Raw genomic sequence first — 21,529 nt, forward strand, 5'->3', positions numbered from 1 at the left:
GCAACATCGTTGGATTTGTAAAAACGGAATATACGTAAAACTGTAAATAACGAAGCAACGAGCTCAATGAGAAGACCCTTACAGATTCAAGGCGAATTGAGTGCTATAGGTGCCGATTTCTCAAAACAGTTACTTTATTTTTCGCGATTTTGACAGATCCGACGTTAGTGCCCTTTCCAATACAAAACAAACAAAAGGAGGAGAAATTAACTGTTTGTGAAAATTCAGTAAATGGCTTGGAAATATTGCAATTTGTGAGGCTTAAACTAAACAAGCTAATGAAAACGAAGTGTCGTGTGTTAAATTGTGAAAGCACAAATTAATATAAAGCCTCCAAATGCAGTTTGTTACGTTTTTATTCGGCAGACGCCATGGCAAGAAAGTATGTGTGTGTGTGTGTATAATTTCTTGTGTTTGGTTGTTTCCATTGCTTTCGCCCATTCTTCCTCTTCCCAAACAAGTAATTTCCCTTCCTTTTATTTGTTATGCGTGGCTTTTGCAACCCAGCGAATTCGGAAGGCGTAACCATGTACTATATCATCCTTGCAACAAATTCATGTATTTTGTTTATAATCGCATCGTTTATCAACAACATTTTGAAATCTTATGTCTTACTTTTTTGACTGCTAAATAGGAAATAGTTGGACATTTAGATAAAATGTGTTCAGTGAGTTCACCATGCAGTCGTGAGAAAAAGATGTATACACATCCTTAATGGACGATTTCTAATTTTTGCGGAGAGCATCGTACGCCAACCATATTTGACACTTGTGACCTAGATAGCTACATCATACAAATATACAAGCAGTGCAGTGCATAAAGGTCAAAATAAGGGAAATCGTAGCCAATCGACAAGAAATGTGTGAAATCGAATCAAAAATTCGAAAGCAATAAAAACTATCAAATACAAGAAATATATACACACATACAAATTTTCTTGCCACGGCGTCATTCGCAAAACAAATTCAAAAAAACTGCATTTGAAGGTATTTTTATAGTTCGTGAATTTTCAATTTAACACGTGGCACTTGTTATTGATGTTGCAGTATATATATCACGGCACTTCGTTTTCATTAGTTTGTTTAGTTTAAATGTCACATATTACAATATTATCAAGCTATTCACTAAATTCTTTTGAACATGTAATTTATCTTTTTTTTGGTTAGCTTTGATCGTTTGTTTTGTTTTGCTCAGGTGCCGACGTCAGACTAATCAGAATCGCTCGAAAGGTATCTGTTTTAAGAAGACGTCACCTTCAGTACTCATTTCGCCTTAAATTTAATTTAGTATAATCCGGTGAGCGACAACCCTGTAAACAATGATCGAAAAACAATGTTGCCAACAAAAATCGCCAAAACAGATTTATTTTAAATCAAAGAATACATTTTTTCATAACAGGTTTATATTAACATGAGAAAAAACTAAACATATTATGTGTTAATAATTTAATAACATAAAATTTATAAAGATTCTATAAAAAAATGTGTCCATCTACGCTCATAACTCAACGTTTTCAACTTGTGGTCATAATATTGCCATCAAGTCATATATTGTTAAACTTGTTACCTTTTGATTTGACAATATAATATACCGTCTGGTATATTTGAATTATCAAAAGATCAATTATCTCATTTTAATCTGGTTTTTATGTAGATCACTGCATATACTGAGAGAAGGGCAAAAGTTTATGACTTTTGCTTATAAAAGCATACATTGGCTGAAAACTCGCTCAATTCCTGCATTTGAGTGTACCACTGACAAGAGCCGAATTTCCAAAATTGCCATACCTTCAAATGGAGTCAGATCAGCTAAATCTTTATACTTGTTACATTGAACCCATTCTACTTCATTTAAATATGTAGATTCTTGTAAATTAAGTGCTGGCACAGCTTTTTCAATATTTCAGATTATTTCGTCGTTTGAAATATTTACGAGACATGCATTCATATTTCATTTGAGTTCAGAAAAAAAGCATTAGAAAAGACACTAAGCACTAAACCTTTATTTTTTTTGCCGTTTCAATTTTCAAAAAGCACTAAATGTAGTGCTTAAAGCAAGTAATTGGCAACTATGGCGAAAAAGCACTTCCGAAAAGTATTATAAAATTACGCGTTTCGAACATGCGTCCATTCGCCATTTAACCGTTGAACGCGAAGTTAATTGTCTTACTGTCTTAAAAATTTTGTGCTATTTATTAAAATAGTTGACCGTTTTTTTTAATTGAGGAATATTCTACTTGGTAAGTAACGAAGGCAGAAGCATTGTTTTTACATATACATATGTAGATTCTCTTTTTGAAATAAATTGACATTGGCGTGCCGAGTAACGGCTCTTTACGTAAATGTGTAGAACGCTTGTGTGGAGTAACTGGACTAAGATGATTTTAGTTTCAAACACTACTCTGCTTAAAATTTTCAGCAACATAATTTTCATTTGCGACTTTTAAACTAACCTCTCATAATAGTGAAAATTCGTTCTTGATTTAAGTTTTTTTAAATTCATAAGAAAAAAAATGTACACCAAACTCTCAAGACAGTGGGTTCTTTGCTACCAGAACGACTTTTTTTTCTATCCGGCCGTGGGTCCTTGGCATAGCAGCGTTCTTCAAATAGGTATAGGAGATGTTTATGCTGCTGTAATAAGTTGCTTGAGCTAATTTTGTAGAATAATCGTACAAAAAAAAATGCGATGTGATTTTTCAATTCATTAATATGATATGAAATTCTTATACTTTGAATTTTTAAAACTAAGTGGATGGTAAACGCCATTCTAGATTTTGAGAAGCTAAAAACAACTACATTATGTGAAGTAAAAGGTTTCCAACGTAGTTTTGCCTTTTTCATTGTCTCCTTACATATAGCGTGCCTCGTGTTCGGCGTTCATATTGGTATTGGAACAATATCACTGCTGTTGCATTCGATATTGTATTGTGTTCATAAAGCGCACACATTTTATCATTGTAGCAGTGTAAACATTCCCCATGATTTATTGGGAAATACTGCTGGAGTGACGGTCCTTGACCATGACCGGATATAATTCCGGGTCTTTCCGGTAATGTAGAATCGACTATTTTTTTTTGAGTCTCGTTCTACCTTTCCTCTTTGGTCATAATAGTACTTGAGAATTTGCCTTTTTTTCTCATTTTTTTTTAGCTTCAAATAGAAGACTTTGTCAATGAAAAAATTAAAACTCCTCCATTGTGACTTCATTTCCGGTGACCCTCCGGTGCGTCCGCGTTGTCAGCATAACTCCTGACAGGATCATCGAAAGTGAAAAAAAATAAGTTTTAGTTAAGACCATAAACTCGTGCTTGAACGAAGGAAAGAAAACAAAGTAAAAATTGGAATTTTGGCAGACATTTTTCCAAAAAAATGAAAATTTCGGTAAAATTTGCTTAACATTTTTTTTTTTTAATAGTTGTAATTGAAAAAAAAAAATCCTTCGGCTGAGCTTTCCTTTTCTACCACGATATATTTGCTTATAATGTCTAAGTGCGTGGACCGAATTTAAAAATTATAACACGCAAATGTAGTCACAATATCAGCATTTTGATTTATATTACTTTTGATAAATTGAAATTAAGAATTAATAGCAATATTTAACGTTAAAAATGCAGCTTTTTTGCATAAGCTTAAAAAAATGCCCTATTACAGACGCTTATTTCACATAAATACAAGCACAGAAAAGTAACAAAACCACTTATAAACATTCTTTATTACATTAAGATTCGATTTAAAGCTATTTTTACTAAATAATAGTCCAAATTCTATTAAAATTCTATTATTATAAATGTTCTTCTAACCGTTTGTAATACCGTGCAGAATAAATTTGAGGAGCGAACTGTCAAACGGACGATGAGAGAGAGAAGAACAAAGCGAAATAAGAAAAACCCAGTCAGCCAAAAGCGAACAATTCTTTTATTATTTATAGGGGCGCTTTTTTAGTTTCAAATATACATATATATTACAAAAACAAACATTTTTACAAAAACAAACATTTTTACAAATACTGAAAATTTGGAATAAAAATCGCGCAATTTTTAGTCCAAATTTTCGCCTGCGGCACTTTTTTGATTTCAAATATACATGTATATTACAAAAACAAATATTTTTACAAAAAAAAAAATTTTATAAATAGTGAAATAATGCAAAATCGAACAATTTTTGACCTAAATTTTCGCCATCGGCACTCATAACTTTTACGATAAAACAACGTTTTCATAAGTGCTGTGAAATATAAAACCTAAGTTAAATGCTTGCTGGGTTGACGACTGCTGTATACTCTTCTCTTCAACTGTATTTCAGTATAAACTGCAAATGCGGTCGGAAAAAACCTATTTTTAAACATCTCCTGGGGGTTCTATAGGGGCACTAGAAGGTTGGGAGTTTCACAGTTATAATGGTACAACCTTGCTCTTTCTAATGGGCGTGGTGGGTGGTGCCACGCCCCCTCCTTCTCCGCCCCCCATTCAAATATATCGTGGTAGTAAAGGAAAGTTTTGCCTCGAGAACATTTGACAACCGACTTTGAAAACACGGTTCCGAGAAAAACGCGTTTAAAGTTTTGAGTAACGATAAAATTGGCTTGGAGCGCACACCTTCCAAAGGCTGTATCTCCGAAACTGTTATTCGGGCCGACTTCAAAATTTAGCATAATATTCTTGAGATGTTGTAGAAATTAATAGGCCACAAAAACAAAATCGATTTTTTGAACCCACGAAAGCCATGTAACCCCTTAAAGCGTTATGCTTTTAACTCGCCGTATGGTATAACCAGGAGGTCTATTCTAATGCTATGCGAAAGAAAATTTGATTACAAAAATAATTTCTTTTCTGTTTTCAAACAAAACGTTGGCAATAATGTGGGTAGGTTATTTTTTTTTTGTAATTCTACATTTCTTATATAGGGGTTTTCAGTAAGAGCGCTTCAACTTTTGAACTTTTTTGGATAAAACACAAACGGTTTGACTTTTTTAACTAATTTTTTTTTATTATCGAGTTTGAACATATACATTTAAGTATGAAATTCGATTTCTTTTGCATGACCACCGCGTGCACGTTCTACGAAGTCCAATCGTTGAACCCAATTTTCGACCACTTTTTTGCATAAATCGGCCGAAATTCCAGCAATTTCGCGTTCAATATTGGCTCTGAGCTCACAAATTGTCGCCGGCTTGTTACTGTAGTCCAATGACTTCACATAACCCCAAAACGGGACGGCTTGTTAAATCGACCGTAAAATGGCCGTGATGCTCTTAAAGTAACAGCAACAGAACGATTATTTTCATAAAAAATTTGCACGATTTTCAATCGTTGCTCAAGTGTGTAGCGTTCCATGATGAAATGTATACTAATGAAGTTTACAAATGACAAGCGAAAAATAAAAAATATTGCGTCGTTCGCCCTCCCTATCGGAGAAAAGTTGAAGCGCACCTATTGAATAACCCTATATATATATTATATTTAAACGAGATATTGCTATTCAAAATATAAAATTTCCTTTCGCATTGCCATGTATGTATGTACATATATGTATACATCGTATGATATTTTCCTCACTAAAGATATGTAGGCGGGAAACATTCAGAGCTTTTTACTACACCTAGTATGTTATAAAATCTTGTAAAAGTTGTTTCTATACATGATTAACGAATTTCTCAAAATAAAGATTTTCAGTATTTAAAGATATTTAACCCTTTCGCTCCGACTTTTCCAGGGGATTTGCTCAAACTTTATTTTTGAGTTTATGGATACCCATTGGTACTTTATGTGCATAGAAACTAGATGAAGCTTGTAACTTATGTAGATAACGGTATTTTGAGGTGGGACATATGTGTCCCAACAGTATTTAAAAATGGGATATATTTGTCCCAACAGGGTACAAACTACACCTAGAAAGTAGAAACATTTTTTTGGTAATAACATATGATTTGCACTTTTATTTATTTTATGAATGTGATGAAGCGAAACATTGTATACAGAATGGCAAATTAAAAGCCTGGCAAACAATTTTTGTTCTTTTCTCGACTTTTCGATTGGCGCATGCTACGCACCGACGTCTTTTAGACTGCTCTATGAGTAAATGATCCTCCACATTTGTGATTGATTTGTACCTATTCGATGATCTTCCAGACCGACGGGATCGTTTATATACGGCAGATTCCTTTCCTTTTTCAATTAGCGACTCAGCAATCTCGACCAGCACTGGTAAGAAGGCAGGTTTCTTCCTATTCAGCTCCGAATATATAACCCAAGTGTTTACAGCAGCCATCATCATGCCACGATAAAATACTTTTTTCCACCATTTATTTGATTTTCTGTTTATATCATACAATCCCGACATTTGATCTGCCAAGTCCACACCGCCCATTATTGCGCGGTACGTCTTTACGATGTCAGGGCATGGAAGCTCTGCCTCAGTTCCATCTTTCATTTTGCGTCTAACAGTGCTCATTTCAGAGTGTGGCAGTTACTGAGCAGCATTACCTCTTTGAAGTCCTGCCACTTTACCGCTATGGTACCTGTAATCAAGAAAGTTACTTAAAAAATTAATTAAAGGGTTTTAGTTTGACTTCGTTCCCGCCGAATTAACTTTGAAAATAGCTTCGCCTCGCTGCAATTTTTCTGGTATTTTCGGAACATTCTTCCGGTTGGACATGAATGTTCCCAAAGCTGGATATTGTATGTTGTTAATAAGATTAACAGTGGTGAAAAAACGATCAAAGCAAAGTGTCACGTCAGGGTTAGAAATCGGTGCTGCAAGATCATTCACAACTCGTTTGCCGAGTGTCCTTTCAAGGACAGATTCTTCTTTTCCACAATAGATACTCATGTCATAGGTGTCTCCAGTCAAAGAATCGCAGCGAAGCCACATTTTGATGCCCCGTTTCACTGGCTTGAGTGGCATATATTGCTTGGGCAATGTACAAAGATATGCTTCTTGGAAACAATTTGCGAAAAATCTCGTAGGGGGTTGAGTGGCGCCCAATATTTACTGCAATTTTGCATTCGCGGTGGTTACTAACCGATTTTCTTGAAACAAACGACTCATTCGGTGTGCTCCAAATAACCGTGCCTGAGGCTTCCTCACGTGCAGGTTGATCGTCTATGCCACCATTCTCGTCACTCAATCCGGTCTCCTCCGAATCGCTGGAAGAATCGTCATTGTCAGTCGTTTTATCTAACTCAGGACTATAAATATCATCACTTTCGTCACTAAAATCAGTTCCTGATTCCATGGATTCATCATCATCTTCTTAAAGTAATGCACTAATTTGATCGCGATTTAATTTCGACATTTTTGCTGTCTACGAAGTTGCAAAAATAAAAAAATTAGCTGTGTGATACATTATGTACAACGTACTGCTGGGACATATATGTCCCTATATAAAGCCCTGCTGGGACACATGCATCCCAAAATTAATTTTCGCTGAATATTTTTCTCAAAACTCTTATTAAAATATATATTTGTACTTACCAGTAAAAGGGCAATATTTTTCTTTAGAAAAATTAACACTTCTTATAAAAATACGTATTATTTCACCAAAATTACGCGTAAATTTGATGCAATATTAGGGACTGCTCACAAACAACTGATCAAAACTAAACACGATTGAAACAGTGTGGAATGCGGATAACGGTAAATTGAAGGTATTGTTCGCAGCTAGTGATTAGGACAGTTTGGTCGAGTTTCCTATGAAAATTGCAAGTTTCAGGGTGAAGTGAAAATGCTGTGGGATATCAGTGTCCCAGCAGTAGCGAAAGGGTTAAACATAATTATAACTTTTTTAGTGAAAAAATGAAAATCAATGGCTGCCTTTATTTATCCTTCCGGATTTAGAATAGAGTAAAGCAAATAAATCGTAATTTATCCGGGATTCAGTAAATAATAAAATAATGAAAATTTAATATTTGCTTACAAATACGTTTAGTTAGACACAATTGATTAGAATATTCAATTAATTTCAAACCACAAGAAGGCAAATATTGGAATATTAGATAAAATTCTGTCTGAAACAGTAAGTTTTCTTGCAAACATTTGGAATGCATAAAGAATAGCCGGTGTGTAGGTTAGATACTTTCGGAAAGAATAGCTATCAGCTGGGCCCTTAAATACTTTGGTATAAAAACCAAAAAACCAACATTTTTTTAAATACTTAAATTTTGTGTAAGTAAATTTTTTTTACATAATTATTAAAATACCTATAAAATCAAATTATAGTAAACAAATAATGTATTCGCCCATCCCATTTTTAATTAGCGGACACAACTTTTAGTACCATTACATTCAGTATTAAAAGTTCTGTTGAACCACATTTTTGTTTATTTCTTAAACAAAAACAAAAAAAATAAAAAATGCTGCTAAGTCTTTGTCCTATGATTTTAATATTGCGACCCTATTTCTCTCGTGAAGGTCTATCACTTTTTAGTGCCCTGGTTCGAAACCACCGAAAGTATTACGCACTCCATTAATTACAGATTTTTACATCAGGTGTTCCAAATACATGTAGGCAATAATATTTTTATAAGATTTGTGTTATTTCCTCGAAATTGGATTAGAGTAAGAAGCTATGGTTGTTGGCATTTTCAAATGATGTAAACTAAGCCTCCTTTTAAGTTCGATTCATCAGACCACAGAACATTCGATAAAACTTCAGGCCAAGCTTTCACAGCGCATTATTGTGGTGATTAAAAGTTTCATGAGTGGGCTATGGTATACCCCGTGCTTATTATTTTTATATACACACTATATTGTAAAAATATTAACTTTTTTTATCATTTTCTAATTAGTTTTTAATAATAACAATTTTTCCTTCGCATATAAAAAGAGGTCACTCACTGTAATACATTGAAGAAAAGTGTTGGGGTATGAGTATGAACCCATCAACCATTCCATGGGATTCTGGCTGAGGAAGAGTTGTTCTCGTCTTTTTCATACCGCGTAGTTTACATGTATCTTGGAATACTGTTGAAAAAAAATCCTGCGGTTTTCGGTACTTAAAAAAGACTGGAATCCCGGGAACATATCCCCAATATGTATGTACATAAATTGCAAAAAAATACCTTACATATTTAGAAATTCTTTCATTGAACATTATGCAATGTTTGATGTCTGTCAGCGTAGTCGATATCATCTAACGAAGACCATGGGAAACACATGCATTGTATGTTGCTGCCAATTCAGGATAAGTAGAGGCTCACCATGATGCAGTATCCGGAAGGTATTTATTCTATAGTAACTCGCATCTCAACATGTGTGGGGAATGCTGCTGGAGTGACAATCCTTGTTTGGATATATATCTGAGTATTTACGATAACTTAGAACCGAATGTCTTTGGAATGATATGCACACTATCGAGTCCAGTGGTTGTCTGACGTGTGTCTGGCCAATTGGAGATGGTTTTTTGGCGGCGGGTATGTAAAGAAGTAGTTAGTTCCATGTAGGGTACCTTTACATTTCGAGGTCATTTTTAGATAGGTAGGAGTTTAATAGCATGCAATATCGAGAATTGGTTTCGTGTTTCATCGACTTCAATCTTCAGTTGGAGTCTGACCTAGCATCATCCATGTGGTAAGTAGGGCAGAGTGGATTTCCTTAGGAAGAGTGTTAGGCTCAGGGCAATGAAGATGCGAGAGTGATTGGAAGATAAATGTTTACCTACGATCACAAGGGCAATGTTGAAAGTCTCTTCTGTTGCAACATCAGGTTTCTTTCAGGGTAGCATCCTTCGTTTCCTTTTGGCCTATTTGTTTTTCAAAGACAAAGTTTGCTCAAAATTCTCCAAGCTTTTACTTTATACAGATTATATAACTGCGTTTTCTTTTCTCGCAATAATGCCACATTTAGTCTGCTCTGAGTCAGTGCTGTAAAATTTGTTTTGCTTTTTCTCATCATATTCTTTTCTCAAAATGTTGCACACTGACCAGCCAAAATGCAATATTTTCTACGCTTGCGAAACTGGGAAATGTGCTGTCCAGTTGATCTTAATTTATTTGTGTACACAAGTTTGCCAAAATAGTGATGCAACAACTTTAATTGTCACAATAAAATGGTAATAAATCGCTGTTTTGTTATATTCAATATATGTACATATATAATATATGTATGTACATATGTATATGTATATGCTTATAATATATATATATATGTATGTACATATGTATATGTATATGCTTATAATATATATATATATGTATATTAAAGCGGGTCGATTTAAAAATCGCTCATTGCTCTGTGAAAATCGTATTCTAGGGATCAAAATAAGAAACTTTGCCGAAGGAACAATACCTCTAAAACAATTTGGGTCGAACGAAAAATCCCACTTTGACCCATTTAGAGTGCTCCAATCGAGTCCAAATGTATGACCGACCCCCATTAACTTTGGACGGCCGATCCCGCCATGCCAGTGGCACACCCCCTGGAACTCCCCTGGGGGTTCCCCATACAATCATTTCAAAATATCACCATTTTTGGGCTTTACATGAGAAAAGAAACTAAAAAGTTCGACCCAAATTGGGGAACATCAGAATTCGTTTTAGAGGTATGGTTCTTTCGGCAAAGTTTCTTATTTTGATCCCTAGAATACGATTTTCATATAGCAATGAGCGATTTTTTTTGCCTCCCCACAAATCGACCCGGCCAATGTATATGCAATATATACATATATTCATTACTTATCATATTAAATACACTTGCCAGAAAAAGTATCCGTACACAAAGAAATGAAAGCAACATATTAAGAAATTCATTGTAAAAAAAACTTAAACATTTTAAACTTTTATGAGAAATGCTTAGTCAGTAATTTTTCTACAATTTCTTTACATTTTTTCCTAAGTACATCTTTAAAAATTAAATTTCACTAAACAAAAACTTCACTTCAACGAAGCAGAGAAAGTGTTCGTAGATTGCAATATACGGTTAAAGTATTCATATTTAACAAAAAACAAAAAGGTGTTAGTAACTTGTGGGATAACTTTTCCGCTTGAGGACCTCCGCAAGTCGATGTGGCATGGAATGGACCAATTTAGAAGTATCCTCTTTGGTAATTTTGTTCCATTCGTTTTTAAGCATTTCCTTGGAGGTTATGCTGTGCTTGACGGATCCTGCGCTCCAGTAAATCCTACAAATGCTCAATGGGATTGAGGTCTGGGGATTGGGGCGTTGTGCGCTATAGTTGATTTGTGTTATACAACAATCAGAGCTTAACATTATATGCCGAATGTTTGGGATCATCAAGCTGAAACCACAAATCATTACCAAGCTCCAACTGATCCATTGTTGACTCTTAAAAACAAGTTTGCCAATTCCTTGCGCCGCCATACACCCCCAAACCGCACACCTCCTACACCATTCTTCGCAGTTGGTACAAGATTTTCTTTTTCGAGCGCAGTACTGCTCTCACGCTACACTAGTTTTCTTCCTTTAATGCCAAATATGTAATACTTGCTTTAATCTGAAAATAGAACACGTTCCCAAAATTCTGGAGGCTTGTTAACATATTCGTTTGCAAAATCCATGCGTTTTATCTGTTGATTTCGGATATGTACGGTTTTCTATGTGCCGTCCGCGATCTTTTTTAAGTATTTTACGTAGAGTCTCGTCGTACATATGCTTGCCAAAAGAATTTGAAATGTTTTTACGTATTTGAGAAGCCGTAATTCGAGGATTATTTTTACTGATTGGGCGATATAGTTAGTTTTTTACGTAAGGTCGCTTGCTAGGTCGACTAGAACGTGGCTTTGACACAATTGAACCAGTTGTATTGTATTTTTACATGTCATACTGCACAGAAGAGTGACTTCTTACTATGATTTACTCAAATTTCGCGGAAAGATTAGCCCTAATTTCTTAGTTCAAGGATAATTTTTCTACACTTTCTTTCACATCTTTTTGCCTACACTAATTTCCTTAGTTTTGAGGGCCATCGCTATTTCCTGTACAAAAAAACTTTAAAATAACTCCAAAGTAATAAAGTCGCAGCAAAATCAATTACAAGCTGAAATAAAACCGTTATTCAGTACGAATATACTACTGGATACTGCGGGGAATCCCCGTTTTCATGTGTGCGGAAACTTTTTCTGCTTCGTTGAAGTGAAGTTTTTTGTTTTTGTTTTGTAAATTGTAAATTGTAATTTGTGGAAGTGCTGTATATTTCTTGTTCTGTTCCATATGAATTTTCTCAAAGCTTTAGCAATATTTTCATAACATCAGTGTGTAATGAGGTGATACTTCTTCGGGAAAACACTTAAATTTCTTCGTAGAATAGCATGCACGCCTACCTGCAGTCGGTGTAGGGCAATGGTCTCCTGACTGAGTGCTTGGACTTGTCAACCCGCCACAAATCTAATCTAATCTACCTGCAGTGTGATTTGGACAATCTTGTTAGTTGGAGTGAGAAATAAGTTATTATTTAATATTAATAAATGTTTACACCTGAAAATCTTCACGTTCTTTGCTTTCAAACTACAATTACCAACTCGACACAGCGGGGAATTCCGTTTAATTGGGGTGTTGAATTCGAATGTTGTATTTAAATTTTCTCATCTGCCCCGTTTCATTAGCACTAATTTTTAGAACTCTTAAAACAAAATTTAATATCGTCAAATATAGAATTTTCTTGACCAAGATCTTTGTTTAGGTCCTTGCTCGAATCTTTTTACTTATAAATTATTTATTACTTTACCTAAATTATTGTACATATACATATTAATTTTATTTTTAAATATGATTGATTATGATTATGAGATCGTACATCATAGACTTGATGGAATGTGATTGGCACCCTGTCATTGTGCTTAGTCAGTTTGGACTTTGACATTACATTCTGTTGTCTTCCCAATCAGTTGTCAGATCTCCAAATTGAGATTCTTGTTACGAGGATGACCAGGGACTTCCAGGCGTAAATGGCAACTCTTGTTAGAACTGTTTTATCGGGTTTTAGGCAGATTTCCGGAATTCGTCCAGCTAGAATGAACACTGCACCGACCAACTGTAAAGTTTTATCTTTTCTTTTCCAAAATCAGTTTAAATTTTGCATTTTCGAACTCGCCCTGGCTGACTACTATTTTATTTACAGTAAACAAAAATTAGTGCTAAATGAGCCAGTTTTTTGTTAACATATGAAGATTTCCAGAATGTCAGTGTTCTATTAGTCCTGAATAAAAGAATTACATAATTTAATTTTATCAAATAAGTTTTTATTTAAACGAGTTCTTGAACTTTCATGGGTCAAAATACATTTCAAAAATTTTCTCATAATATGTATTTCCATACGAGTTCTAATCGTAAGTAGTTTTCACTTGGGTGATTTTTCTTTTTTTTTAGTTACAGAGTAAATACAATTAAAACCGGTGTGTTTCAAATCTAAAATTGTGTACTATGCTCCTGCTACATAGAAATAATGGTATTTTGTGTTGTAGTTTTTCAACTTTTTGGTTGCACAGAAACGCAATTACACATTGTTCAACATGACATACCTCTACCCTTTTTGTTAATTAATTTGGCTTGTTTTTCTTTAATAGTAGTGTGAACTTTTATTTGCCTTTAAATTATTTTGTTAATACAATTAAGAAAGTTATAATAAAATGATAATTGCTTTGCATGAGGGTGATGATGATGATGGTTTTATTTGCTTCACTTCATGGATCTCATTCATGTGATGACCTCAAATAATTTTTGTATTTTTTTTCTAACCGTTTAATACGAACTGCTTAACGGAGTCCTTGTATTGTTAGTTTAATCATATTATTTAAATTTTAAGTGCTAAAATTTTGTAAAACTCGAAATAGTTTTGAAAATAATGGAAAGTGACTGAACTCTCACTTTCGATATCATTTTGTAATAAACAAAATTTTAAATTTAATCAAACAACAAAAATATACACCTTACTTTAGCAGTGGAACCTACTAGACTTTATATATACGACAAGTGCTGTTGCATTGGATATGCTAGTGTGGCTCTTGTAGTTATTGGTTAAACGCTTTGACTTGAAATCAATTGCTTCTTATTTTCCTTGTTCTCACGCTTTGACGCTGTAATTGGGCGGTTTTTAATCTGTATTTTACTGTTATAGGATAATATATATTTTAATGCATCAATTCAATATAATGGTATTGAAAACAGAAGTAGTATATCTTGTGATAATTCATTAAATTGGATTTTAATATTTTTCAGCAGTATCTGTTACTTTTCTTTACCATATGGTCTTTAAATTTAGTGAAGCTTCAAACTTATCTTAATTCTCGATTCCTCTTATTATTTGCTTCTGTATTTCCATTTGTTTAAAAACGTTCTTTTTTGTTTTTGATATTGCGTCTGGTTCAAATGTGCAGAAATTTTAAGCCAATGTAGGGAATTGACGTTCGTCGTTGACTTTTGGTGCAACATTTTGTTTATAACCGAAATTGCGTTTTCCGCCTCGGGCGCCTGTATTAACGCCGCGTCCACCGACTACTGGCCGTTCAGTAACGCTATTATTATAGTTGGTGTTTGTGTTGGGAACGGCACCTCCTGGACGAGGACCACGTGCACGTCCTCCACGGCCACCAAAACCGGCACCGCGGCGTCCGTCATTGAAATTGAATTGTATGTCAAGTACGCGTTGTTGGCGTCCAACTCTTTGTGGGTACATGGCAGGATCGTATTCAAGTTCCTCTTCGCTTTCATTGTCCTTTTTCTTATTGTTGTTTAAAACTATCATTTTCTTCCATTGAGTAGTGTCTTCACCTAAAGTGAATACACAATTAATGAAACTACTTTTTATAAAGCAAATCCTTCTACTTCTTACCTTCTCCTGCTTTACGGATATTGAATGTTGGCTTGACTCTTTGTTGTTTTTGCGCTTTCCATTCATCCAGCGTTAATTCTTTGGTTTCTTCTTCCACCGGCGTCTGATCAACCTGTTCATTACCAGATTCTTCAGCCTTATCAGTGACATTGCCTGCTTCAACATCGCTTTTATTAACATCATCGATAGCCTCCTTAACTGATCCCCAGTTATGTGCCCCGGCGCCATCTCGTTTGTCAATCGCTTTCACACCTGAAAATTTTAAATCTTGCCTTGTAATTAAATTCATCTCTGCTTATCACAATTAGTGAAGTTTGTGAGTATTACGAAGTTTTCTCAAAACTATAAGGAAAAATATTCTTGTGGGTAAACAAAATTTTTAATGGAAAATAAAAAATGGCGGTCAGGGGTTCTCAATATATAATATATGTATGTCCCTTTTTAACTTCGTTCAAAGGTTTCCTAACCTACTTCATAAAATCTTTGACATTTAGCACGTTTTGACATTGCTTATACCGTTGTACTTCTGTATATGCACATATGTTTCGTGCGCACATTTGTACGCCATGCTTTTGATTAGCACCAATACATATGAAAAGCTTAAATTCATACATTCCACAATATTGCAAATTTATAAGTATAAATATAGTTTTCTGAACTTACCAGTTTTATCAGAACCCGATTGGCGGTCGAATTCACGTTTTCCGCCTCGATTACCACCTTCGAAATTGCGATTACGGGGTGGACCGCGATTTTCTCGGTCCCGAAATTGACGTGGTTGCTGTTGCGATGATCCACCTTCAATTTGCGCACCAAAATTACCAGCAAATCCATTTTCTCTAGCATTGCGTCGATTATTGCGTTGTTCACGAGTTTCGCCGTTTTGTTGTCTAAAATTTAAGTTCCTTGTGCCCTGTTGCTGTTGTCCACCTTGACCGCCATCACTAGCGGGACCAGTGCGTTTGCGATTTGCATTGGCAGCAGACCCACCTTGCTTGTTAGTTCTATCTACGGCAGTACCAGCCACCGATTTCTTATTCAATTCATTTTTGTTCAGGGCCGATGGCTTATTCTCTTTCTCGGCTTGGTTGGGTTTCTTGTTCGATTGTGCCCTTGTAGCACCGTCGACATTTTGTTTATTCGAAGTCTTTGCGGAGGGTGCGCTACCCCCACTGCCACCAGCAGGCTTAACCTGTTTTTTCGACTTGCTCGCAACATTATCTAATGGATCACTAATATCATCGTCCATGAACAAGAGTTCATAACGATTATTTCCAGAGCCATCCATAATTGGCGTTTTTGTGAGTTATTTGTATTATTGTTTCTTACTTTTCTTCGGCCAATTCCTTATAAGTTTAAACTAACCTTAAATTCTGCTTTCTGCTGCACGATAGTCAAGACTAAGAACACATGCCCATCATTGAAAAAGCATGGTATACATATAAGAAGAAGAAGAGTGATGAAACTTTTGACAAGCATAAAGTTCGTTTAATTGACTGGTTTAGTAGCGGCAGAACAATTGTAACGTAAAATAATCTGAACTATAGATGGCGCGGTAGTTAGAACGAGAACCGCTATTTAATTATGTACCGTTTCACCTATACTAGTTGCATCAGAATACTGCGATAATTTTAAAGTTTTAGTTTACATTTCAGCGTGCATAATCATTGAGCTGTAAGTACGAGTATAAGACGGAACTTACACTTTTACGTGATAAAATCTTGAGACCTGATAAAGTATTAGGAAATTTTCTGAAGAATGCCAATATTCTGCTTAGAAGGAGAAGTATACTTGGTTCTAATTATCTAATTAAAAGTGTTTGATAATGTTATTTATGAAGCTAAATAATTTTCCTAAATGGGAAAAGTGTGCGGTAAAGTTTTTCAGAAAATATAATTAGATAAACATACATGCAAATAAGTTCACTGTAATTTGAAATTATCTCTAAAGAAATGTCTTGTGAGAAGTTTGTTTTTTCGTGTTGAATTTATGTCCACTACTGTAGGCACACATGTTCTAACATGACATTTCGGCATTTGTGTCTGCAGAAGTGGCGTTTGTTTACAAACGAAAAAGGAAAAAATCGCTAAATGGCGGTTTAATAAAAACACGTTCTCATATTACAATACTTCGCAAGCATAAAATGCAGCGTTACCGAGAATATAAAAAATTAAATAATGGTACCCTCCACGTTTCTAACAAAGATTCAAATTCATTCGCAGGAAAATCAAGGAGAATGTCGGAATGGGGCGATGAAGAAGTAAGATCTGATTAGTAAATATGCTAGTGAATTTTATAATACAGTATATTCATTCTTTGGAAGCAGGATACCGGCCGTGGTTTTGGTAATGGCTATGATCATTACAAAGATAATGGCGAAGAAAACATAGCCAATGAGGAAAATGAATACAATGATATTGAAATTGTAGACGACGGAACTTGTGATTTTGGAAATAGACGAGGTCGGGGCGGTGGTCGAGGTGGTAAGTACTTTTAAATATTTATCTTAATAAAAAATTTCTTATTCATTCTTTATTTCAGGTCGTGGTGGTCGAGGTGACAGGCATGGCGGTGGTTATGGCGGCGGACGTCGAAACAATGAAGAAAATGGTAAGTACCAAATGCACATGTATATATGCAGGTGGGAGGCGACCGTCATGGCCGAGTTATGTGTTCACTTCGATTTGGTTGATTCAAGGTTCGATGCTCCCTCGAGGTAAACTATCAAAAGATGAAAAAAGCCTTCTAATATCAAAAGTCTCTAAGCAAAAAGTGAATTCTGCCAGGAATAATCTTCTCATAAAAACCATCTCCCGTTCGGGCACAGCCCAAAAAAAACCGTAGGCTGCTCATTTGTATTACAATGTGAAGACGCACAATCTGAACTGCAGAATAAGCAGAGCTAACAGCTAGTGGTGTATAGTCGGATTATATCGTGTTGCAATTTTAAGGCAAAAGAAGGTGGAACGTTTAATTGGTAATTTTTGAAAGTAAACTTATACAACGGTAAATGTGAGGGTGGCTATACAAAACCTAGATCCAATTTTGTACCCTCTTTAATTTTTTTTAGTCTAAATCTGAATTTTGAACAAAAATGTTCGATATTCCGTAACTATCCTTGCATGAATCAATAGTTTGTACAGAATATATGATTAAAACATCTTCTGAGTTGGAACTTTTCCCCTAAAACATCAAGTATTTGTATTCAAGACGTATCACTGGCCAAATCATGTTAAAATGTGGTGATAGAATAGAAACACCTAACTAAACTCCAAGCTAGTTTATTTTTTGGAAAATTTATTTTTCTTGAACTGCGTTAAAAAAATCAAATTTTGTTTACGGATTGATTTTTAATTTTAATCAGTACGATGGTACATATTGCATGGCCAGACTTGCTTGGTCAATGGCTAAGTTTCACCGTCATCTGAATTATAACTAACATCAAGTTAACTTTTACAATCCAAGTTGAAAGGTTTTTCTTTGTTTGATAGTGTACTTTCAGAAAATATCATTAAAACCAGGTTCGGTTTGGTGCTGTCACAGTATACGAGTACATATATGCATACATAATATACTATGTAATGTAATTAGTATGGATGCTGTAATGTAATTTCCTATTGTTGGAAAAGTATGTTAATAGAAATAAGTGCTTTTCGTGGGTAGAATGCTGAAACAGTGTAGAAATGGTATCCGGCCGGACATACATATATCAACTTATATGTTGTTGTAAGGAGTCTTCCACAAGTACTGAGCTATTGCAACTTACGAAAATTTAAAAATATTTGTATTTATAGTTCTGAATATTTTCCGCGATATGTCTTTAGTGAGACACATATCACGATGTATACCATTAAATCGGCTCATACTATTCTGTAATTTATATAGAGATAAGATGAACTTTGCGTGTTTGAATGAGTTAGTACAATGATAAGTAGTTCATGGAGTTAAGATAGTTTATCATCCCAAAAATATTTCTAGACCATCACCTTTCACTCGATGCTTTATAACGTATTGATTTATATTTACTCTGTTAGAGTGTACTTCTAAGCCTGTATCTGAGGCATTTCCGAGGTGGTTTATGATATCAAATTGCACAATCATATCAATGCCAGTTCGTTTGGTAGTCTCAAATAAACAATATATTTAAATAACACACAAATTTCCAAGTGTATTATTCTTTTGTTCAACGACTGTTCTTTTGTTCAACGACCTGAAAAATTGCCGTTCACCTTAACTTATTCAATTTATTTAAGTTCTTTTGTTTGTTGTTGTAACAGCATAAACATTTACCATACATATACGGTGAATGCTGCTGAAGTTGGATCCCTTGGCCGGATGTATATCCGGGTCGTTTCTCGTACGAGAACCGACTGTTGTGGGTCAACCATTCTTTAGGTCAACCTTTTCACTTTCAGCACATTCAAGTCAAGTTTGGTAAAAGCTTGGCTGCGCTTTCCTGCAAATCTGCTACATTTATTTTTAAGTTTTTTTTTTTTCGAAGGTATTTCATTTTCAGAATCCTCGTGACTTTCTACCATACTTAAACATTCTCTCAACATTTGGATAGCGCAGCGGGACTCACTTTACTCCATGCAAATTCCATAATAATAATATTTTCCTTAAGTGTGTTTTGTTTCATAGAATCTAGCCCATCACGCCACTTTGCAGCAATGGAAGATAAAAGATTGTTTCGTAATCTCTATCGTATTTCGAACCATGGGTGATCCCAATTGGAGGGATAAACATTGTTTGAGTGGAGCCGTAGTAACTTCTAAGTTAAGTTTCAGCTGGATGCAATAATGAGTTATCAATTAATATAATAGTTTTAATTGGTAATTCTTTTTTTTTTTTGTCGAAATTTTGTACCCTATGTAAATTGTATAAAAAAAATGTAAAACATAGCTCGGGTTTAAATGAACGATGAAATTATTCTTTGAAAACTGCAGCAGTCATCCAAGCTGTCTTCGAATGTCAATAATGACTACCCTGTTCAAACCATTAGAACAACTAGCATTGCTCACTATAAGGAGTTTGAGTTGATGAGGTCCTATCGCATTTGAACATGGCAAGAAAGTGTTCCTCTTTGCTTTTCCATCTTATCGCCTGGGGCCTTTTTTTCTAATGTCACATGCGGCAAAAGTTTGCAACTAGTTTATCATCAGTAACATGGGACAACCGAGCTTCATATTTCTTTTCGAAATTTTGAAGCCATCGATAAGTGATTTTTCTATTTTTGGCTACTCTAAATTCCTTGTTGCTACATTTTGTTGCGTTCTTTATCAATCCATATTTATTTGCTAAATTAGTAAAGGTATAAGTATTATAAGTATTTCAAAATAACTGATTATGTTTTTTGGAATGCGTGTTTAAAAATTTTTAACTTCTGATTATTCCTTAAGAAAATAAAGTAGCAATTTATTTTAGTGTGCAATAACTACTATAATTAATGACATTAGACAATACTGACGCGTTTAAGAGTACATGTACATGTAGGAATTTTCGCGCAAAGCTTTAAGACATTTTAAATACAAATAACTAGGGGATTTCCCAAATTACGCAGCGCTATTTTCATATTTTAGAAATTTCGGGTGTTTATATGCTTAGGATGTTAATATTATCGCGAGTTTACTGTATATATATACATACATATGTACATAAGTATATATGATGATGTAACGCTATATTCCAAATTATTGACATACATACATATGGTATAAATAATTAAATTGGGCATTAAAGAAATAGCCAAGATATCAATAGATCCTTCAGGTATGGGTATTTTTGAAGCATAAAAATTTGGATGGTTCAGGAACATTAAAGCATAATTTTAAGTTGTACTCAACAATACCTACAATCTATACTAAATAATTTCTAGGTTATAATTTCAATAAAGCACCGCCAAAAATGCATAAAGACGCATCAAACGAAAAATCAAAAACGAACGATGCCCAAATAGCAGCTATGGTAGTATTAACAAAGCAACCGACGCAGCAGCGGTAGCTGGACTACACATACATACATTAATAATTCCGATATAAGTGCTCCAGTCGACTACAAGTTCCTTGATACTACTCGAACTGCAGAGATTATTTAAAAACGTTTTTGAGTTGCTCTTTACTGCTAGCAGTAACAAAACATGACTAGGAGTGGAGCAAAATAGTGAGCAGAGCAATATTTTTGCCGATATTGCTGCTACGAAGTAGTTAATACAAACACTGAACGATATCATTTAATAATATGACTTGACAACCGTATTGCTAAGATAAAAATTAGTTTGTATGTAATTGCGAACATCCAGCATTGGTACGCAGGCAAAGAAGAAGATGTGTGAAAGCAGCGCAGCTTTTGTCGTGTACGTGTGAAAGGAAAAGAAAAAAATTGACATGAATGTCTACGAAATGGTCAGCTTTAAAGCTTCGGAAGTTTTACATATCTACATATATAGAAGTTTAGAAAAACTGCATTAACAGCGGTACCCTGTAGTTCATCAAATACGCAAACTTATTTGAGTTCCACCCTGTGTTGCACCGGGTTTATGGCAACTACAATAATTTCCTACCGCGCTTTTTAATTTCTTGTAATTCCGAGAAGCATATTCGGTGGACGTTCATATAAAATGGTAATAAATTCGCATATCTGGTGGAAGTGTGTGTCTTCTGTTTGTGAACATTGGCACATTGAACATTGAATCGCTAGTGTTTAATTAGCAGATCTGCTCAGTGGCTGACGTCACACTCTATTTCCT

At 34.7% G+C, this 21,529-nt stretch overlaps 2 protein-coding genes across 11 annotated transcripts in view; one reads left to right on the forward strand and one right to left on the reverse strand.

Moving 5' to 3' along the window:
* Positions 1–2,062: 2,062 nt before the first annotated feature.
* The window catches only part of LOC128865008 (ATP-dependent RNA helicase vasa), a 38,253-nt gene continuing 18,786 nt past the window's right edge, over positions 2,063–21,529 (forward strand). The window contains exons 1-4 of one of the 9 annotated variants that reach the window (XM_054104850.1): positions 2,063–2,239; positions 17,007–17,044; positions 17,108–17,267; positions 17,326–17,394. In XM_054104850.1, the coding sequence (XP_053960825.1) occupies positions 17,021–17,044; positions 17,108–17,267; positions 17,326–17,394 (253 nt within the window). In that variant the 5' untranslated portion in view covers positions 2,063–2,239; positions 17,007–17,020. The other 8 variants (XM_054104853.1, XM_054104851.1, XM_054104854.1 and 5 more) reach the window with 8 other exon arrangements.
* LOC128865010 (plasminogen activator inhibitor 1 RNA-binding protein) lies at positions 13,174–16,229 on the reverse strand. 2 transcript variants are annotated; one of them, XM_054104857.1, is made up of 3 exons: positions 15,448–16,229; positions 14,785–15,051; positions 13,174–14,723 (listed from the first exon to the last, which is right to left on the reverse strand). In XM_054104857.1, exons 1-3 carry the CDS (start codon positions 16,070–16,072, stop codon positions 14,335–14,337), a joined length of 1,281 nt encoding a protein of 426 aa, XP_053960832.1. In that variant the 5' UTR covers positions 16,073–16,229; the 3' UTR covers positions 13,174–14,334. The 2 variants fall into 2 exon arrangements, with proteins under 2 accessions (XP_053960832.1, XP_053960833.1); XM_054104858.1 differs by having other exon boundaries at positions 14,785–15,036; positions 15,448–16,228.

The sequence above is a fragment of the Anastrepha ludens genome, chromosome 5 (genome assembly GCF_028408465.1).
Source record: "Anastrepha ludens isolate Willacy chromosome 5, idAnaLude1.1, whole genome shotgun sequence".
In the NCBI taxonomy this organism is placed as follows: Eukaryota; Metazoa; Arthropoda; class Insecta; order Diptera; family Tephritidae; genus Anastrepha; species Anastrepha ludens.

Excerpts from the sequence above, each read along its gene's own strand:
- LOC128865010 (XM_054104857.1), bottom strand. The coding sequence starts at position 16,072 with ATGGATGGCTCTGGAAATAATCGTTATGAACTCTTGTTCATGGACGAT. Across the intron at positions 15,052-15,447 it reads ATCGGGTTCTGATAAAACTG|ATTTAAAATTTTCAGGTGTG; the intron begins GTAAGTTCAGAA and ends TTACAAGGCAAG. Across the intron at positions 14,724-14,784 it reads TATCCGTAAAGCAGGAGAAG|GTGAAGACACTACTCAATGG; the intron begins GTAAGAAGTAGA and ends TATTCACTTTAG.